General features: G+C 46.0%; 1 protein-coding gene across 2 annotated transcripts in view; it reads left to right on the forward strand.

Annotated features, from left to right (window-relative positions):
• Positions 1–22,659, forward strand: part of Cdh13 (cadherin 13) — a 962,550-nt gene that overhangs the window by 842,419 nt on the left and 97,472 nt on the right. For both annotated transcript variants that reach the window (XM_010618349.2, XM_010618348.3), the window contains exon 9: positions 19,726–19,908. In XM_010618349.2, coding sequence (XP_010616651.1) covers positions 19,726–19,908 — 183 coding nt within the window. The remainder of the gene's footprint in view (positions 1–19,725; positions 19,909–22,659) is intronic.

The raw sequence follows: 22,659 nt of genomic DNA on the forward strand, positions 1-22,659 counted from the left end.
CACACACACACACACACACACACACACACACACACACACGTCCTGGGGTGTCCGCCGGTGTCTGGAGGCATTTTTGATTGCTCCACCTTGCATGATGCTGCCAGCCTGGAGCGGGTAGGAACTCGGTACTGTGCGACACCTCCCCGTGCCCAGGACAGCACCCCCTGCCGACAGATAATTACTGACCCAAGCACCACCGATAGTGATGAGGCTGAGAAATTTGAAGTTAGGTCAACAAGACAATTAGGAAATGAAAAGTGTCGATTGGGCACTGCCACTTATAAAGGGCATTGGCTCTAAGCAGTTTAGACAACAAGGGAACCGCTTTATTGTCAGGACTGTTGTGGCAGGCACTAGGCCACTGTCACAAAAAGACCTCCAAGAGACCAAAATTTATGTCTTTGTTCATGTTGCTTATACTGTTCCCCTCCATAGCCTCCACTTCTTTCTTCTTTTGATCTGTGTGCATAACGACAGTGTGCATCTTACCGCTTACATCCATCTACCCATTTTATAGGTATTTTCATTCAGTCGTCATCGTAATCCTATAAGGGTGGAGAATGTTATTATTTCCATTCTGCAAATGGAAACACAGAGAGATTGAGTGAATTGCCGGAAGTCACACACTAATGCTGAACAGTTTCTTGTGGCATTAAACACGGCATTAAACACGTTCTTTATTGCTCTTTTCCAACATGACAATGTCTGTGGGACGCTCTCTCCATGTAGATTTCTGTTACATTACACTACTTGGGGATAAGAACTCATAGGGACAGAGAATGATTTTTTTAATCCTCCCTCTGTCATTGTGCCTGATTCTCAAGGGAACGATTTTCATCTGTCTCTTCCCCCTGTGGGACTTGGATGTTCTCCGGAAACTCCGTAAGTCCTCCAGAGGAAGCATGGGGTGCTCTGGTGGGAATTAGAATTGGGCCCCTGGGGCCAATGTGAAGCGGGAATCAATGGTGCAAACACAGGTGATGGATTTCACGCTGTTTCTTCTGACTAAGATATTTGAGATTTAAATATAAATTAGAAAGTGTAAGTCACTTCCATGTATGAATCTGTACAAATCCCTCGTAATGAAAGCAGGTTTCTCTTGTCCTTATTTGTACCGGGGTGTTAGCATCGCGAGCCTAACCAAGTGGATCAGCAGCTTTCCCAAGGCTCTGGAGGCTAAGGATGCACTTGCTCTAGCTCGGCGCCTGTCCTCGCAGGGCTCCAGGGTCCTGCCTGTTTCCTGCAGGGATCTGAGCTGTGCCCTGTGGAAGTCAGGAAGAAGGAGCCTCCTCCTCACTGTGGTTCCCAAACCCCCGAGCCATCTAAAGGGCACCAAATACAAATCCCACCCTTCCTCGTGTGGGAGCCACAGACAGCGGACTCTGGGAGGTCAGCACAGCGCAGTGACCGCCTGTATCTGGAAGGTGGCACCACACGTGCAGACAGTGATTCGAGCCCACCCTACCTCCAACACACAGTCAGTCATTGCCCAGCAGTTCCATTCCTAGCTGTGTCCCCGAGAGAAGGGAAACGTTCCACACAACGCCCGTTCTATGAATTGCACCTCAGTGTCGTTCACTACTAAAAGCGCGGGAAAACCCAAATGTCCGTCACCTGATGAATGGGCAAACCAAAAAGTGGTTGTTATTATAATGGAGCACTTCTCAGTCATTCTAAAGAACGAGGTGGTGATCTGTGTTGCGACGCTGATGGGCCTTGAAAGCATGGTACTGAGCAAGAGCAAGACCCGAGAGGCCGCACGGTGTCTGATCCGTGTACGTGCAAAGCCAGAGCAAAGAAAGCGCACCAGTGTTGGCCAAGGGTACCAAGGAATGGGACGTGACTACGCGTGGGTACACAGTTTCTTTCTGAGGTGGTGAAAATATTCTAAACTTAATCGCTAGATAGTTGTACAGTTGTGAACATCTCGAGTCCATTCCAGTGCACACTTTAACAGGGTTAAGTTGTATAATGTGAATTAGATATCAATAAATCTGTTACAAATAAAAATAAAAATGCGTAGCACCATGTGCAGAGACTACAGAAGTCCTCCAAGGGACCGTGTACAGTGTAGGATGAGTTTAAAACCTGGGGCTTCTTTAAAATGGTGGGCTGATTTGGCTTGGAATGCAAATTTTTTTTTTAACTTCATAGCTCAGAAATCAAACCAGATTAGGCAAAAATCTTAATTCTGAAGGCAAATTAGTCAAAACATGAAAAAATGGTGCTTATCCTATGGAAACTTCATATATAACCCTTAGAGTTGGGAATTATGGCTTCCTTTTAATGCCCTGCCGCAGTCTCTGCACTTAGCTGTTGAGATGTCAGGTAATGGGGCTGGGAGGGAGATGAAGAAGTAACTCAGAGGAAGGATTTTAAGAAGAAAGGAATCATTTAGGAATTCTCTTGCCTGCTTTGTTTTTCTTCAGTAACCTCCACAAGTTCAGGGTTTCATGGTTTATGTATTGTGTAATGTCCTGGCCTATCTGTGACAAAATTCATGAGAACATTTAGTCCACCGTGTGCTGGGGTCAAGAGCAGAGCTCAGAACAGCACTGTTGTTCCTAAAGATCTGTGGAACAACAGATAGGGCAGGCAGGCCCAATGTGGGTACAGGCTCAGGTGGGGGTGCAGGCAGGGAAAGGGAAGATAGGTACAGATAATGAAATCCACAACACTCTCATGGGTAAGGGGATTAACATACAGAAGGGGGATGGATAAATGGATGGGCCGAGGGATACATGCACAGGGGGCTCACACAGGGATGGGGTTGGGGCAGGGACAGGGATGAACATGCAGAAGGGAAACGTGGAGGGGGGTGAAAGCATAGACGGGAGTTGGATGAATTGTTCCATGCGACACATTCAGGCTGCCTTGGTGCCTGAACTTGCTCCGGTGCTTCCCACATCAGTGATCATGTCTGCGGGCATCTGTTCTGTGTCCCACATGTGGGCTAGCCCATAGCTAGGAGGACCCCCACCCCCAAATTCAGCATGAGTGGGGCAGGTCAACAGATTGAGACAGGCAGAGATCCCCAGGACCTTGAGCAAGGTGGCCAACCAGGAGGCAGCACTGACAGGCAAGCCAAGGAGACATCAAGCAGGGACAGAAGGATCCAGCTGGAGGAGCTTGCCTATTCCATGGGAGAACAATGACAGAAAATTGTAAAATTAAAAATAAAAACACTGCAACTTTCCAAATACCTCTTTATTGCTGCAAAAATACTTTGCCTGAGCCCTGATCGCCAGGCAAATTCTCAGAACAGTATTTTATTAGTCCACTAACCTCCCTATCCATTCCCTCCCTGCACTGTGCCAGTAGTTAATGGGTACTTTTGCTGGGCACCTAAGGTGGCCAGGGGTGGCATCCTGAAGGTTCTGTGACTTGTGGTTCCTGGAGGTGAAAGGCATCACTAGGAAGCTCAGGGCTGTGGCTCCAAAGATTGCTCCTCCAGCCCCCTGTGCCCAGAGACACGTTATCAGTCCCCAGTGTAGCAGTGGCCTACCAGCCCACCTGCCCCCGAGGACGAGACATGGACAGCCATGACCTTGGACAAAGCTACCACCAGCCCATCATCCCCAGCCTCAAAGTCTAGAATGGAAGCAGGTGTGGTACCACTAGCTCTCGGAGCATAACACTAATTTTGTCTTAAAGGTGCATAAATGTGGGTCTGTCACCATTATTCTTTAGACTATCTCTGTTGGTGAATTATTAATTTTAATTTTATGAATTTATTATATAATGAGCGCTTAACAGGAAGAAATAGAGTGTTGAATTTTTAATGTTTATTGTTTATAGCATCAAAATTTTCAACATCAACTATTCTGTTTTTGTTTTTGTTTTTGTTTTTGGTGTACAAAGGCTAAAAAAACACAAATAAATTTTTATATGAACTACAGTGAAAATACCAATAGCACTTTACAAAAAAATCTTTATTTCAATTATCACACCTAAGGCAGTCTGCACACATGACAACAGTAGGTTCCATATACACATATCACTTTTACTGACAGCATTGTGTATTGCTTTCCTGGCTTTTTTATAGTACATACTTGACATCTCACTGGTCTTGCTATTTTGCCAGGAGTTTCTATTATATTAGACAGCATGTAATTAACAAGAACATAAAATGTCAATAAAATAAAAATTAAATTCTTAATATGTATTGTTTAGCATAAACATCAGCTGTGTACTCCCTTTAAAAAAACTAGAAGATAACATCACAAATAAACTCCCATAGGAACTACGATGAAAATACCAATAGAACTATACAACAAAAATAAGCTTTGCTTCAGTTTTCACACCTAAAGCAGTCTTCATACATGACAACCACATGTTCCATGCACATGTCTCACTCGCACTAACAGCACATGTGCTTAGCTTTCCTTTCCTTTCCCATGTGGCAAACCCTTCTCATCACCTCTCTTCTCTTCCTGTTTGGTCAGGAGCTTCCCACTATCTTGTACAACATGCAATTAGCAAGGAAATAAGATATCAATAATAAAATATCAAATAATGTAATGAATGCTTAGAAGACATCAATATTTTCACATCAGCTGTGTACTTGCTTACAAGACATGAGATAACATCAGAAATAAAAAAATCCTATATGAACTACAGTATAAACACAAAAGTATACTATAGAAATAATCTTTGTTTCAACTGTCACACTCAAGACAGTCTTCACACACGACAATAGCATGTTCCATACAAAAGTATCACACTGAGAGCATGTATGTTTTGTTTTTCTGTCCTTTCTTTTTGGGGGGAGGGGGCTACCAGGGATCAAACTCGGGACCTTGCACTTGTGAGGCAGGCGGCGGCACCACTGAGCTAAATCCCCAACCCCTCCTGTCCTTTCTTGTAGGGCATAGTTGACATCTTTCTGGTTTTCCTATTGTCATAGGTCTTTGTGATGCTGTGCCTATCTGTTCACCTGTCAGCTCACCTATGTGCCCCATAACTTTTTGTGTGTACTTCCCTGGGCAGAAACATTTTGTTTTTTCTCTTTTGTAAATGATCTCTTATGAGTTCCAGTCCCAATCCTCAAAGAAAATTTCTCCATGATATTTTGCACTTGTTATTTTTTTAAACTATCTATGCCAAACATGGTTAGGATCTAGTAAAACACAACCATTAGCCAACATTTTGTGTTTCCAGTGACATCATAAGTAACTCATCGACAACATCTACTCCACCTTGGGTTTTCTTGTAGAAAATTTCTACCTCAGGCTTCCATTTTTGTCAAGGTTTCCCTATCAATATTTCCATTATGGTGCATTGTTGACATCAGCAATACCAATTTGTTTTTCTTTGCCATATACAAGGCCAGTGTAAATCTTTCTTAAATCCTAAGATTGTACTATAAAATTCTGTTTTGAAATTGCAACATTTCATTTGGAATTTCTGCTTTGCTCCTGCATCAACTTGTGCTCTGCTAGCAAATGTAATATTAATTGGAGACTAGTAAACCAATTGTCAAACATATTCCAGTTAGTTTGGAAGATGAGAGCAACAAGGTCACAATATCATTCAATTTATTACTCTTTAAATAAAGACAAGATGGCTGAATTCCAGGATAAATGTCTAAATCAAAAGCATGGTAAGTCTTCACATTACAAGGGCATACATTTTTTGCCTATTTTGACTCATCACTTTTCTGTAAGTCTTTTACATTCCTGTGATTACCATAGGAAATCCCTGCTAAATACAGCAAACCTATGTATGAATGCTCTCAGTTAAGCTAGTGAGGTGTTTTGTATTAATGTATTAAATGTATTAAAATACATTTTTTAATACGGCTATTGGTGCATACAGAATGTTTCACTTGCATTTTATTCTATGTATTTCACAGCATCCTGTAGCATTCCTCTGTTACAGTTTCCAACATTGAGCAGCAGTGCTAGCATTCTGTCCAATATGTTTCACCCCTGCCAAGGCCCTCACTTATATTTTTGTACCTACTTCTAACACTGGATTGTTCCATTTTGTTGTATGGCAATTCTGCCACATTTCAGTGAGTCAAATATGTACTCACATTGATGTTTTCTGCATCATCTGAATCCAAGTGACCTGTATTTCTGTCTGCATCAGTCAGTTCTTGCTCCATTTCACTGTCACAGGAACTTCACCTCACATGGCCAATGCCAAAGTTGTAATCACATTATCATTATTATATACCCACACCACTCTTCTGTTATGAAAACATTTTACCATAATGGATCATCTCTATGTTCCAAGCATGAGTAATATGATGATTTTACTTTTGACCTCCCCAAAAACTTGCAAACCTGGTTTTTCATATGTATTATACAGAATTAGGTTACTTCTACCAGCAAAATCCAAAGAAAACTTTTTTTAAACAAATACTGGAGTGGTGTGGGTCTATTGGACTCTCTGTGATCCTCAGGTAAATGTACATAAAACCAGAGCATAATGTGAGTAAAAATCCCATTTTGCCACTTTTGCACATGTGCATACATCTTGCTGTTCATCATACCAAGTGGGTAAACACATAGATTGTTCCTTGTATCCCTTAAGGAAAGGTATTGAGACATAGCCTCAACTGAACTGTAAAGTTCAAATTTACAGTAGAAAAGTAAGGGGTGAATCTTCTGGGCCCAGTGTCATGCTTGGCAGGCTAGAGATCATCCCATGAAGAGTTCTGTAGGATGGATCCAGGTTGTTGGGTTGGACATACTGCATGACAGGAAATGCCAAATCTTGTGGGAGAACCTCTTGAAGTTTCCTCTGAGGTTCCTCAGACCTGCATGATCCTTCTAGACTGGCCTGGTGATAGGTCTCTAGTTCTAATGTATGAGACATTGTGCTGAGGGTTTTGTCTGCCCCCACCCTGTAGTCATCAAGTCAGTCTATGTGGTAAGCAGTAGTCATATACCCATTTTACAGAAAAAAAGGAACTCTGAGGTCAGAGAGGTTAGGTTCTTTGTACCAGGACACAAGCCCATGTGAATTAGGGAGAATGGCCAAGAAGGGGCTGAAACTGTGGAGAAAAACCCCAAGCTTTGTGTCCACTGTAATGAGAAGCCTTTGCAGAACTGTAGACAGAGGAGAGCACAGATGCCATGACAGCAGGAAGTTCATCCTCTCTGCTTCAAGCAAGTCCCCTCCTCCTGGACCAGGCCTGGCACGTGCAGGTGTTCAGTGACCTCCCTGAGTCCATGAACCTTGCTAACACTGTAAACAGGGTGACTCTGGGCTGCTGTGTGCAGAGCAGAGACTGACAGGCAGGCAAGACACGGGATGCCTCAGACCTCAGTGAAAAATGATGAGATCCCCTGGGAGCTCCCAAGAGCCCCACCTCATCTGACGGTGGAAATGGAGATCGGTAGACAGGTCGTGTGTTTGTGAGTGTGTGTGCCCACGTGCATATGTGCAGATATATACTTATAGGAGTAAAACACACAGAACAAAAATTTTACCATTTGAAAGTGTACAATCCCATAGCAGTAAGGACCCTTACCATGTTATGTACCTATCGCTGCTGTCCCTCTCCACCGCCTTCTCTTGCCCCAGGCCCTGGAGACCATCAGTCTGTTCTCTGTCTCTGTGAGTCTGACTGCTCAGGAAATTTCAAGGAAACCAAGTCATACCATTTTGGAGGCCAATCCAAGACTTGTTGCTGTGAGACTGCACGTGGGAGGTGAGAGAAGAGAGGGACCAGGGAGGTCTCCTTGGTCTTCGACCTCAGCACCCTAATGAATTGAAATGTCATTTTCTGATAAAGAGGAGGAGAGGAAGAGATTTTTTTTTTTTCCCATAGAAGTGGAAAGTGGAAGGATCTCTGTTTTGATCACAAGTCCTGGTGGAGCTGCAAGGTGTGACCTGAATGTGCGCTCCCAGATACAAGACAGAGGTCAGTGCTGGAGATGTGTGCGATCCCTTGGCAGAGGTGGGGCCTGGAACTTCTCATCCAGACGGAAACCGAGGAAGCGCTGACTACAGTTGCCAGGGCTGAGATGTGACCCTGTGAGCCAAGTTAAGGAAAATTTGGCCAGATCAAGCCAGTCTTGGCCCTTGATATCTTGACTCGGTCTCTTAGACATCTTGGAAAGACGAGACGGTGAATCTTGGCCTTTGCCATTCTTCTCTATAATTTCAGCAATATCAAAACCAATGTCTGGCTACAAGTAAACACTATTCTCAGATATCCTGTGCTTGTGGTGTGATCGGGACAGCCTGGTGTAAGGAAGCACTACCTTAGAAGGAGCCTCATCGCCCCAGTCACTGTTTAGGGACTGGTGATATTGGTGGCCTGTGTAATGCACATTCTGGGGACCTGGCTTCTGGGAGCCAAAAAAAAGTGAGAGTCAAGGCTGCCACTGCTGCCCGAGTTCACAGAAGATAAGCTTGGACTTGCAGGCACAATAAGCTCAGGCCCTCACTTGTTCTTCAAACCTGTAAAGAGAAAAGACAGAAGGCACATGAACTGGGTAAGAAGTCATCCTGCTCTGTAAAGGCAAAATGAACAGTGTAGCTGCTCCTCCCTCAAGAAGACCAATAGGCCGTGAGTCCAGGTCACTGTAAATAAATACCCACATAGGTGGTTTAGACTGCTGCGTCAACATGAGAGTCTACCTACAGTTCCACCACTGTCATTGTAGATGCCATGGCCTCCATGTTTTGGGGACACTTAATGGCATTATTAGACAAACGTGTCTCCACCAACTCCCAAAAGGACAGCTGCTTCTTTTCAGGGATCTCTCTTCTGATCCCCTTAGAGTAGCCCCGTAGGGCCAGGCAGAAGTGCTCTAAGTTCTTGGTCCTCCTTTAGTCCTCCAAAGTAGCCACTGATTTCTCCTACACTCAAAGATGGAAGTCAAACAGAAGTTCCAAAGTGGTCCTCAAGAATCAGTTCCTCCTTCCAGAATGTCCCACCTTCCTTGACAACAGCCCCCTTCTTTGCTGGACAGGCTGTTTGGTGGGGTTGTGGAGAACAGAGACTGGCGAGGGAAGTCATGGAGCTGGAGAATTAAGCAGTCGAGGGCAGCCATGACCCCAGGAGGCAGGCCTGTGATTTCACCAGCAAGAGTGTTGCACTGGCCTGCTCGCTGACCTCAAGCAACTCCTCAGACAGGGAACTGTAAGCATCTTCCTTGAGGTTCTCACAGTGTGTCATTAGCCCACATGGTACCCTCACCTGTGCGGCTGCATCACAAGTTCAAATGGGTCACGGGATTTGGTTTTTTGTTTTTGTCTTTGTTTTACCATAGCCCTAGGCAATAATTTTGGTGAGTACCAATAGCCATTGCCCTAAGCTTGGCTGTCCATTAGAATACCCTGGGGCAGTCTGTAGAAATACAAATCCCTGTGTCCCCCCCAAGAAAAGCCTGTGAAAGTGCACCCCCCTCATCATGGGATTCTAATATATGGTCAGCATCAGGAACCACTGCCCTTCTGTGACCCCTTCACCTCAGTGAACTGGGACCTGGACATTGTGGGATTTCCCAGGAATTTACCTGTGAGTCGACCGGAAAACTCCCCCACTTCATCAATCTCCTGTTCCTGCACCTTTGCAGACCTGCATAAGTCCTTAGAGGAGACCATATTATCTTTCTGAAGAAGTCATTCTTTATCTGGATTCAAATGTCTGTGACCAAATGTGTATCTCTGCCGAAAATCACTTTGCTTCCCAAAATTAAAGTGTTTTCAATGATCTCATTGAAAGTACAAATGTATTTTGCCTTTTCTTTCATTTTTCTTAAGGAGGAAAACTCACATGAAGGAGAGATGCTAATACCAGTGGAAATAAAGCATCCAAGTCTGGCATTCAGAGGAAGAGAATGCAGGCATTTTTGCTCTCTGGTTTTTATTTTTCTCTCACCATCTAATGTAATATTTATTTCATTAGTTCCCTAAGGCAATTCTTTCAAACTGCTTTTTAGCAGTGAAATTCTTTTTTGTTTTGTTTTGTTTTTTAAGCAAAATCTTGGACAGGAACTCTAATATACAAAACAGATAAAATATAATTAACAGAGCTCTCAGGCAGTTTACAGGCTTATTGTTTACAGGAAGGTACTTGGGCATCAGTAGAATTCCTGGACCATCTTTCAACATCCTTGGCTCCCAGTGCTGTGGCCTGAGAATCACTACCCGGCCACCTTATTTTCCTGTCAGTTTTCCCCTGCTGTGTGTTTTCATTTTGTTTTGTAGGTGAAAGACAACAGTAACAACAAACCATGTGTTATTATTTGAACCGCTTCATCCTACAAACTCATTTTTTCTTATTTTTTATTTTTTAGTCCTGCAAATGTGTATGTCTGTGTTTGGCAGAGTTCAGGGGCTTCAGTGGACAGAGTTAAGCAGAGAAAAAGGACAGTTCTCCAGGTTCTCCAGAGAGCCCAGCCTAGCCAGCGTCTTCCTTAAAAATTGTTTACTCCACCCCTGCTGTGTGTCTGTAACCAACACAAGAAAATGCCCCTTGGGAAATAAGACCACACAGAACCAGGCCTGAGAGAGGAGGTGCAATTCCTTCTTGCCTCCTTTTTCTTGCCCATGAGCTTGGCCATGTACTTGCAGAGCCAATAGATTGGGGTGTCTTAGTGTTTCCGGTAAGTGGAATGGCGTCCACCAAAGGCAGCCCTCCAGAAACAGTCTCCTTCCTGCCCAGGCCACCCCAAGGCTCATATAATATTTGCTTCACCTGATGTAATGTTCATTTCATTAGCTCCCTAGGGCCAGGAGTTTTAAGCTCCCTAAGGCGGCTCACACCAAGGAGGGACGTTTGTGTCGCTTCTCCAGGATCAAGGGCCACGTTTCCTGGGACACCGCTGAGTGTGGGGGAACACTCTTTCCTCCTCTTCCCTCGGGACTCATTTCTTTCCTGTGAGATGCTATCTCTTCTTATTTTCAAACTGTCCTGGGTTTTTCATTTTCTCACCTGTTTAGGAACAGCAGATGGCTAGGAACATTTAACCGGGAGAGTCTGGTGACACAAGGAGATGTTTAGGAGACTCTGCAGTTGGGTCCCACGCAAATGCATTTCGTCAAGCGTCTGGCACAAAAGAGAAGAACAATAATTTGTCAGTAGAAGAAGGGAATGGTAGATGGATCAAGAAAGGACTTTGATGCTAGGTTTTTAAGAGTCATTATCTTTTAGAGTTGCACAATGAAACACTGACAGACACTGTGATGTGTCCGGATTCCTGCCATGCAGTACAGAAGCAGGGAGGGTGGATGGGTGTGGCTGGAACTCAGGGCCGTGAGCTGGAGACCGCCGAGGCCTGGGGACTGGTGCATGGGGATCATTGTTCTCTCTGCTTTTACACATGTTTGAAGATTTTTGTAAGATGTAAAGGATAAAAGGGGGGAAATACATTGAAGAAAAATGGAGCCCAAGTCATCAGCAGCAGGACCACACTTAGCTGATAGGATGGTGGACCCTTCCAGACCTGTTTCCCCTGGGCTCCATGACTACAAGGAATAGAAACTTGTGGTGATGAGAGTGAAAAATGGGGCCCGTGACAGGCACAGCGCTTCCCTAAGAACAGGTGCGGGAGGCTGGTGAGAATGAGATGGGGCACTTGGAAGCCAGTCAGAGACCAGAATGCCCCCTGATCTGTCTTTGAGCACCACAGAAATCTTTCTCAGTGTTTCTTTCAGTATTTCTGTGCTAGCCTTCTGTTGCTGTTAACAAATACTCGAGGAGAAACAGCCCAAAGGAAGAAAGATTTATTTTGGCTCATGGACGCTTGGCTTTGTTGCTTGTGGGCTTGTGGTGAGGCAGAATCATCATGGTGGGAAGCATGAAGCCGAGCTGCTTACCTCATGGCAGCCAGGAAGTAGGAAATGAGGCAAGAGAGCCATAGAGGAAGACTCTGAGGATCAGATATAACCCCCAAGATCATGCCTCCGTGATTCGCTCTCTTCAACTAGGCCCTGTTTCCTGTTCCTATCACCTCCCAGTAACGCCATCCAATTGTGAGATTGTCCATGAATTCATTCACTGATGAAGTTACAGTCCAAATGATCCAATTACTTCCTGAAGGTTCATCAGCTAAGGATCAAGCTTTCAATACAATGAGCCTTTGGGGAGGGGAGTGGTTTTAGATAACAACCATAATACTCCTCATCCATTTGTTTCTCCATGCACATTGGATTCTCTGATAACTCATCAGTGTCCAAAAGGCAAAAAATGACCACCCTGTGCTCAACTCTCAGCAACTTCTATTCCTTAGAGTGCAAATTCTTAAGAAAAGTAGTCTGATGTTTCATGAATTTACCAATGAGTTGATGGCCCCAAATCAGATGTCTGCCGCAGTGCCCATTCAGTGGTGGCCAAAGATGCTGGGAGCCATGACACAAAATGGCTTCCAAGTGAGCCTTTTTCAGTAGGGATGAGAGATGGGTTTCATTCCCTCAAGAAGTTTTATGGACTCTGAAGGCATATGAAGTATATGAGCTGTGATCAGAATATGGGGTGAATGTTTAAATTTAAAATTTATTACGGTGAAAAACACATGGCTATTAATCCCCCTTAAAGTACTCAGCCTTACTTCAAACACATTCACCCCATCACTCTTCCTGCTTTCTGATGCAGTTCTGGAGGTCTTCCTTCATGACTGTCTATTTTAGGGCTGTCTTGATGTCCTGATTCAAAATGTTTGCAGTGACTTCTGTTGGATGAAAACAGTGCAGGGTGCCTTCATCCACCTAATTCACTGGATCAGGCACGACACAGTTTCTGTCTCTTCCCCAAAGTCAAAATGACCACCACAAAAGGTAAATGGTTTGGATGCATTCAGAACATCAAGGCATCCGTGACAGTGCAACGGAAGACACTGATAGAAAATGGGCTCCCAAAAACTGCTTCAGAGTGCTTCAGAAAGTGTGTTCAAAGAGAGTGGGATTATTTGGAGGAGTATTAACGGCAAGTTTTTACTGTGAAAATTTTAAAGATTCATCATATTTTTAATCACACCTCATATATAGCCTACTGAAAACATTTGGAAAACAAGAACTCTCACCACTTATAAATAGCGCGAGTTACATTGGGCTGGAAGTATAGCTCCATGGTGGAACACTTCCCTAGCATGCTCAAGATTGTGGGTTCAATCCTCAGCACTGACGCAGCAAATAAAGAAACAAAAAGAACCACTTACATCATCTTCAGTATTTGATCTATAGTTAAATTCATTTTTTTTCTTGGTAAGGATGTGAAGAGCTGGTCACTGTCTTCATTATGAGACACTCACATGCAGGCATGAGATCATCTCCCCGCTTGAATTTTTACTTTCTAGAGCAAAATGTTCCCAAAATGTGCATTTGCTCATGGTCCTTCTGCTTTATGGCAGATGTGGCAGTGGTCCTCAAGGGGAAGCAGAAACATGCCTGGCTGTGCAGCAGCTCACCATGGGGAGGGTCCTGCTCCAGCTGTCTCTGCTTCTGAGCACAGAAATGTCTGTGCCCAGCTCTGTCTGCTCACTGTGGAAGTCTGGGCTCTGCCATTGGTTTTATTTCTTCCAGGTGTGAGCTTTCTCCCAGGGGTATTGAAAAATCAAAGCTCCAGCACCCTCCCCATCTTCAAAGGGAGCAAGATAGTCCCAGAATTTTAAACAGATGTGGAGAAGCACCAAGGATGCTCACAGTGTCTGAGGCCATGAGGAGATGGGAGTTTCTCTGAGCGGCCTCCCATCTCAGTCCCGTGGTCCTTCCAGGCCTGGATACTCCATCCCATGGTATATAACTAGTGAAGGGCTCCACAGAGTCCAGGCATCCTGAGAGCTGGCAGCCCATGGTGTCGGTCAAGCAGCTCCAGGGTTCCTTGTGTGGCTCTGCAGTTGGCCACTTCTGGGAGCTTTTTCTAATGGGTTGTTAATTGCTTCTGAAAGCGCTTTCAAGGGCATGTTTAAAATACTGAGTGAGCTCTATTTAGAACTTTACTACATTCTTTTTTTAAATCTATGTAAATATTTATTATAATTTATGCCCTCTCTCTCCCTGTGTGTGTGTGTAGTATCTGCTTTCGTATCATTTGATATATATTAACTATTTTTCATATACATAATGTACACATAAACATTACCTATAAGCAGAATAAAAGTGTTCTCCTATGTTTTTCTCTAAGACATATTGTTTTATTTGCACCTTTTGCACACACTGTGAGTTAGATTCACGTTCTTCCCCACACGATCCAGTTGACCCAGCACTATTTTTTGAAATGACCACTAGCATGAAATTAAATCAGGTCGGGGGCCAGGGATTTAGCTCAGTGGTTCCACTGCCTGTCTCGCAAGCACAAGGACCCAAGTTTGATCCCCAGTACCAAAAAGAAAGAAACTAAATCAGGTCATGGCATAAAAGCATCCACAGCAGGCCACAAGAATAGCCTTGGATTCGTGAGAACAGGAGGAAGGGTTTTAGAAATTAGAGAACAAGCTGTCTGGACATTTCACACATGTGCAGAGCATACTGAGAAGAGAGGTGCCCTGGAGAAAATACGTCCCCTTATTCCCTGCTGCTGCTTATGTCTGCTAGACTCCCCAGCATGCAGTAGATCCTTAATGGATACCATTAAAGTGGATTCTTGCATCTCTCCACCCTGAGATGAATGCTAATCCCGGGTGAAAGGAGTCTGAATGCTTCATTCAGGCAGCCTTTGTATGTGGGTGCTGCAGGTGAGCATCATTTGCCCTGGCCCTGAAGGGCCACATGTTGGACTGAGACAGGAGTGAGCAAGTGTGAATGTGTCAGGTATGCACAGCTGAAAAGAGAAGCACTTCTCCACACCAAACCCGGCACATAAAATGCATACACAGACAACCACATTGTAAGGTAGGCTATAATAAGAATGGAAAGAATCACGGACTTTAGACCCACATTCTCTGATGCACTAGTAAGAATTTCATATGACGCAGAGCAAACTGTATCCTCGTTATTTTTGCTAACAAATACTGACTCCTTATACAGAAATGTCAGGCAATGTGCCAAGCTCCTAAGTGCATTATCTTATTTAAATCAATCACAGTCTCTGCCCATTAGACTATCAGCAAGAGGTTGGGTCCTTCCAATAAGCTGTGCCCTTTATGTAAACATAGACTGGTAAGAATGTTTGCTAATTAGATTTCTGATGATCTCTCTCCCCTACCTTTTCATCCTCACAAATAGAAATTAGGCTTAGAAAGCTTTTTGAGGTCTTGTTTTTTCATTTTTCCAAAGCCAGGGCCCAGACAGCTCCATGAAGCTTGTCAAGTTCAAGGTCATATCTCTATGAAGGGTAAGATTGTGTCCTAATTATTTCCCTCACCGCTGGGACAAAACACCCAACACCCTCAAACTAAGAGAGAGATTTTGACTTGCCTTTCATTCTGTATTCGGCTGGCTCCAGGCAGGATGGCATGGCAGACAGGAAGTGGAGGGAGATAATCCTTTCCAGGCCACACGTCCGGTGACCTGCCTCTTCCACCCAAACCCTATCTTCTAACAGCAAGTCTGGTATAAGCCCCCATAATCCAATTACCTTCCAAAAGCCCCATGTATGGCTCAGGGAGAACACCGAGATATAAACCCTAACAGGTTAACAGCTCGTGGATCTGGACTTCAGTAAGCAAGCATGCAAGCTCGCATATGTCCAGGCCCTTGAAATCTTCTGCTGATGATTCTTTCCCACCTGGTCTATGAGGAAGAGCATTCATTCTCGGTGTATAAAAACATCCAGGTCTGCGTCTCCCTGGTGATCACCTCTGTGGCTGTTCCAGACAGCCTCATTGCAAATGGCCATCATGCAATTCACACCACCTTTTCAGAGAAAGGAGAATGAAATAACTCAGTTCTGAACTGCAAGAATTCACCGGCTTCAGTATGTCGGACCAAGCCAATGGCCCACAGCGTTTATGCAAAAATGCGTTTTACATCTGGTATTTGATTTGCCAGGGAGTTTAACAGAAAAGTAACTTTATCTTTTTTTTTCCAAAGGGAGTAATGTTATAATCAATAATTTCTCTTTTTCTGCTTTGGTAAATTAACGTCTGCCCATTGTTTTTAAATCACAAAGTGAACATTGCTATAGAAATGTAAAATGGTACTATTTCATTTTAATCTATTTAATTTTCCATTCTTGAGTTACATAATGGGGTTAAAACATTGAATAGAATTAATAGAATGAGTGTTTAATTAAATAGTAATGAGTTTCTAAATGGATACTCCAAGAAACTAGCTTTATAGTTTATGCAAGAATCAGATAATGGTCTTAATAAAGACTCTAATAATTATGTTGAATGTTTTCTATATTTAAAGATTTTTTTCTGAATTCTCCCAGGAGTAGATTTAAACATAACCCAGTTCCTTGATTAGCTGCCACTTTGCTTTCAAGGTAAATTCTAAACACCGTTTGCTAATTTAAAAGGCTCCCCTCCATCGGACTCTACCCACCTCCGCCGTCCATTGTCAAGCATGGCTCCCTGATCCGCCGGACAATTCCACCCAACCCTCTTTTCTTTATCTCTGCAAATGTGCGGCCTCCTCCTGCTGCCCAGATTTTGCTCTTGCTGCTTCTGGTGCAGGGAAGACTCTTCCCATCACCTCACCAATGTTCCTCCTCTTCTTTCTGTCCTCAGGAGATTATTTTCCCTGATGACCCACCTCATGCTGGGCCAAGAACCTGCCCGCCACCAGCACAAGCTGCTACAGGTTCCCATGGAACTGTATGGTTTTATCCTTAGCACTTAGCACTTTTTATTATTAGTATGCATTTATTCTATGTCTCCCTCTCTTTCCATCCTAAACTTTCCATGAGAAAATATACTATGTCTACTTTGCTTGCTGGGTTGATATGGATGGATGGATGGATGGATGGATGGACAGATGGACAGATGGGTAATGAATGCATGACCGGAGAATGGATGGTGAATGATGAATGGTAAATGTGGCTGTGAACACAGTACTACTTATAAGGACACATGTGGACCACACTACATACTTCTGAGATTTCCTAGAAAAGCCCCTCCTTCCCATTTGACTTGGATTCATTTGCTCATATGCTAAAATGGTGTGTTCTGCTAGCCCCATCAGTTACGTGCTGGAGACATGAAAATTTCGGTGTCATGGGAGAAGCTGCATGGCCTTGTCTCCTTAGACGTAGCCTAGGTACTGCTTTTATTCGTTGTGTCCTCTATCCATCCATGAGACCGTCAGTCCTGAGGACACTGCTGTGTACTGAGCAGCGGGGCTCACTGACTCATCCAGTGAGCACCACTGACATGGGGCAAAGACCCTAAAATCAGAAAAATAGAACTTGCAGAGTCAGAGAAATTTGAAATTCATTTCTTCACATCAAAAAAATGTAATTTTTAAACCTCATGAAAATCTTTCACAGTTGGAAGAGCCGGTGAAGATGAATGCGCCTAGGGTCCCCAAAGTCCTCCTGCAGCTCTGGTGGGGAGCTCCACCATCCCTGTCTTCTGGGACATGCTGGCCACTGGCAGTTGTGTCCATCAGTGACTCAGCCCCTCAGGCTCGCACCCCACTCTCTCTAAGCCCTCACCCCCTGTATTTGAGGCCATCATTCATTTGTCCTGCAGATATCTGCCAGGCCTAGCACTAGGTGAGAAGCTGGAGCTAAAGCGGATGAAGCGCATGGCGGATGAATAGTCTCCAGCAGCCAAATCATGCTCTGCGGCAGTGTTTTCATCTTGCCGGCGTGACGCCCATCCACCTTGACCCGTCATTTCTCATTTAGGTATTAGATGGAGCAGCATTTCTCGCTGACAAATGGTGCCCCTCATCCTCCAGCCTGAGCACATGCCAGGCCCATGCAATGATCTGCCTGCTTTCCTAGAGTATGGGAGCCAGGAGAGCCACAGGACAGTTACAAGCTGATGTCCACCATGATCAGTAGGGACAGAGCCCCAGATCTCTGGCTCTGTACCACAGCAGTGGCTGAAGGACTCATGGGGTATCTTGGGTGGGCCTGCATGGTGGAACTTGCTGAGAGCAGAGACGACTAGAACCCATTAGACTTGAGCCTGACTTTTGGCTCACCACAGGACTTTGCACAAGAATCTCCCTTCCTTTCTATTCCGTGCAGTCATTTTCTGCAGTCTGAGGAACACATGGCACATGTGTCACCAAGCCTCCTCCTGGGCACATGGCAGACAGAAGTAATTGATCACAGAGCACCTCACCCCCCACCTGGCAGGGGCACTTTTGTTGTCATCCTTAGATGTGGGCTTCATCCTCACCATAGTGAGTCCCAGAACCAACAGAACTGGAATAGGACCCAGGGGTATTTTTTTAAACCCCTCCGGTAGATTCTAATGCACACATAGGGCTGAGGACCGTGGGTCAGGCTTTCTGGCTTGAGAATTTTTTTTTTAATTTTTGAGAGCAGAAAATATAGGATATAAGACTGATAGAGCTTCCTGGAGCAGGAAACAGAAGAAGGAGGTCAAAGTAGTTGGGGGAGCCATTTCTACACGGCAGGACCTTTGGGGTCCCTCTCCCAGCCATTTTCCATCCTGCGTGATTATTCTGAGAATCTTCCAGCTCCCCCTTTTACAGCAAACAAACAACTCACCCAAGTTTGTTGAGGTCCGATAGACAAATTAGTTCCCATCTCCGCCCCAACCCCCTCAGACACAAGATTGAGGCTAATGATTAATGATCTGAAAGTCAATTAATCAGTGACTGCTTTGGAAACCTCATTTCTCAAATTACCTCTCTTGAATGCAAGGCCTTTTTGACATCATCTTACGTCTCTAGATTCACTTTCCCTACTAATTGAAATTCAAAGATATTTCTTCTTGCTGTCAGCTTACTGGTTTATAAAATAGTTGCAGACAGATTACTGCTCGCCTTTAGTGTGTCAGAGGTAAGCACCAACACTATGCTTTACGTGTCCACTTCAGAGGGAGTGCGTCAGTGATAGATCGAGAGATTCTCTGTCTCTGGGAAGCTAATTTTTCATGTATTGATTTATTTCCACCACAGCTACTCGTAATGTAGTACAATCAAAACACAGGTGTGACGGGGCTCCAAACTGCAGATCTCTAAGTTTCCTTAGCAAACGATTCCATCACCATTTGAGCTGCGGGCAAAGTGGTAGGAAGGAGGAAATTGGTGTTCTTCATTAGAGAAGAGGCTCGGGTCTGAAGAGGCTCTGGTGGCAATCACTGTGCTCCCAGCCCCAGGCCCTCTGCCTATGACTCTGCTGCTCTGCTGATCCTATCATCTTTTGTTTAGGGCGGGTGAGGCTGCCAGAACAAGCACAAATATAAACATGCAAAGACTCGCGCTCTGTACAAGTTCCTTTCTTGTTTAGCAGTAGCTCGAACAAGTGTCCTGGCCACTAGCTGCTCCCTCCTCTGGAAGACTTGGGATCCAAGTGCTTCCCTGTGTACCCCTCCTGCCCCTGGCCTTGTGGTTGTAGACGCACGGGTCAGCAGAGGGAGAAACACTCAGAGAGGAAGAGGAACCGCTGTTCTCTTACCATCTCACCACACACACACACACACACACACACACACACACACGCCTAGCATCTTCTGCCCCTACACTCTGCAGCAGGTGACACCTAAATTCAAGGGAAGCTGAGAGCTGGACTTTAGCATCTTCAGGGCCACAATCGTCCTGAGCTATTACTTTGTACCATAGTCAAAGGAGGTGGTGTGAGTTATGCACCAGTACCGTGCATGCAGGAGGATCGCCGTAAATGGTCCTTGCCGTGTGTTTTGCAAAACAGTGACCATGACTGTCTGCTTCCCCCGGCAGTTTCAGGCCACGGTGGAGGAAGGTGCTGCGGGGGTTATCGTCAACCTGACGGTGGAGGACAAGGATGACCCCACCACAGGTGCGTGGCGGGCTGCCTACACCATCATCAACGGCAACCCCGGGCAGAGCTTTGAAATCCACACCAACCCACAGACCAACGAGGGAATGCTGTCCGTCGTCAAGGTGAGGAGGCTTCTTGGGCTTCTCTGGGGGCCCTGAAGAGGTGTGGAGAGGCCCTGAGTGGAGAAGGTCAGGGGCAAACTCCACTTCCTTCATCTGGGAGGTTGGAGCGCATGGCTGTTCCACAGCTGTTCCACGGGTCTTTCTGATTGAGTCTGCAACCTCAAGCCCTGGGGGGACTCTGAGCAAATTAACTAAGTGCTAAATGAGATTCTCCACAGGTTTTCTTATGAACCATCCAAAGATATGCAAAAATAGGACTTGTGGGTGTGTTTTAGGGATCCGTGCCCAAAATATGGACTGTTTCATTTCATCTTAACCTTTCTCTGTTGTTCTCTTAAAAACAAACTCAAAACAATCTTTGGTCGAAACCTCTGGTGAACCTTGCTGGCCTACACAGCCCCCCCCACCTCTCTCTCTCTCAACAAGGCAGGGTGTGGTCCCAAAGTGCTTGGCCAGGGCTGGTCCCTGAAATGTCAGCACCAGCGGGGCCGAGGCAGACCAGGGCAGGGTCGGCTGCTGGAGGAGGGTGGTTCTCCAGGTCCCGCCGTCTGGGAAGTCCTGGGCAGGGTTTCTGCCAAAGACCAGGACCTTGGCTGGTGCGTGTTTGCTCTCCCAGTGCAGGAAACCATTTGCCTCCCAGGAAGTGAGGAAGAGCATTTATACCCACAGCTGCCAGTGAGCCGTGTGCCTTTGGCCAAGCACCTAAGGACGCTTTCCGTACCTCGGTTTCCTCGTCTAGAAGACATTCTCATACTGTCTCTCTCTCCCTCTCCCCCCAGCCCCATGCTAACATCTGAGCCTGTGGAGTGCTAAGCTATGTCCCCAGCCTTTTTTATTCTTTCTTCATTTTGAGACATTCACTGCCTTGCTAAGTTGGCCAAACTGATCTTGAACTTACAATCCTCCTGCCTCGGCCTCACAGTAGCTGGAACTACACTGGGCTGGAATCTCTTTTTTGAGGGTGGTGATCCCATCCCTGAGGTCTCTGCCTCATGACCCGGTCCCCTCCCAGTAGCTCCATCTCCTCATGCCGTCACTGGAGGGAGCGAGGCTGCAATGTATGGATTCGATCTACAGCGGCAGTGAAGATTTCATGGGCTGATACGTAACCTGTGTACAACCATGACGACTACTCTCAGCCCGTACTGGTTTTCTAGGGATGCTACAAGAAATTACCACCAATTCTGTGTTTCGAAGAGAGCACGCATTCACTATTTTACAGTTCTGAAGGTCAGAAGCCCTGCAGGAGTCTCACGGTGCTCCCATGTGGCAGTAGGGTGGGGGTCTCAGAGAGAATCTGTTTCTTGCCTTTTCCAGGAGGCCCCTGCTGCCCGGGCTCCTGGCCCTCCCTCCGTCCTCAAAGCCAGCAGGGCAGCCTCCTCCAGTCTCTCTCCGCCCCGGTCCTCTGCTCCTCCCTCGGCTCCCTCCCTCGACCTTCCCACCGACTCTTCCATGGAGACCCGACTCCAGCAGGCCCACCGGATACTCCGGGACACCCTCATCTCAGGGTTTGGAACCCCTCGGCCAAGTCTGCTTCGCTGTGTGATGATGATTCGCACCAGCTCCGGGGATTAGAATGTGGACAGTTGCACCAACAGAGCCCCGCCCAGTGCCCGGGGAGGGACTGCAGGACCCAGAGCCCTTGACAATGACAGATCCAGCATGTTCCGGAGGACACAGAGTCTGGGTTTCGCTTGAGCCCTGTGCTTTACAGCCCGTTTTTTCTTCTCCCAAATCAAGGCCCTGGCAAGGTTGGCCTGGCACTGGCCTCCTGCACCCAGGTGCACGTTCAAAGCTGTGTAAGTTGTACAGTGACCTGGCTATCTCTGTGTCCTCCACAGCCAGCCTGTGTGTCTGACACTTACCAGACACTTCTCCAACCCTTCAGCCTGCAGAGGACACCTGAGCGTGTGTGCATGGCCAGCAGGCGTCCTGGAGAGCTCAGGGTGCCCAGTGTGCATTTGCTACGATGCCAGGAAAGTCAACACAAGCACACTGGACTCACCAGAAGGAACTGTTCCCACCATGGTCCTGTGCTGGTCCCCACCTGCGTCTCCAGGAGCGCAAGCTGAGCACAGCTGCACCTGCCGGGGCGGCCCAGGAGGGCAGGATGCTGCCATCCAGAGTGTGGTTCCCAGGCGCAGCCCCCTAAGAGAGTGTGACCTCGAGGAGTTTCCACCAGCGTGTCCTCATGCTCTGCAGACCCTGGGGACCAGTCAGAGGTCGGACTCTCCTGGCTTCATGTCCCTAGTGAGCCGACTTCCTTTGCTTCAGGGTGGGAAGGCAGACTGCATCTTCAAGAAGGGCTGGTGCTCTCCCTGCCTCCCAGCATGTGGGAGACAAAGCCAGGATGAGGTCCTGAGAGAGGCAGACCCGGCTGGGCCCTCTGATCCTCCCCATTGTGCCTAAGATCCAGGGCATCTGTTAAGAATGCCTCCCACTGTGATAACAGGATGCCAGACTGGCAATGGCTTAAATTATAAAGAGAATTTCAGAGTTTTCATAACGAGATAAAGGTAGGCCAGTCCAGGATTGACTGGCAGCTCACAGTGGTAGAGAGCCAGCAGGGGGCACCTCAGATGCATTGGGCCTTTTCCTCTTGATCATAAAGTAGCTGCCAAAGTCCCATCCATCAGTTCTTCCTGCTGCTGGTCACAAGATAGGAAACAAGGAGGCAGCCAGACAAGTGGCAGTGTTCACATGTACCCCTCTCCTCTTATCAGGGAAGAAAATATCTCTTCCAAGAGCCTC

Source organism: Fukomys damarensis, unplaced genomic scaffold (genome assembly GCF_012274545.1).
Source record: "Fukomys damarensis isolate Sample0158 unplaced genomic scaffold, DMR_v1.0_HiC HiC_scaffold_32, whole genome shotgun sequence".
Lineage (NCBI taxonomy): Eukaryota > Metazoa > Chordata > Mammalia > Rodentia > Bathyergidae > Fukomys > Fukomys damarensis.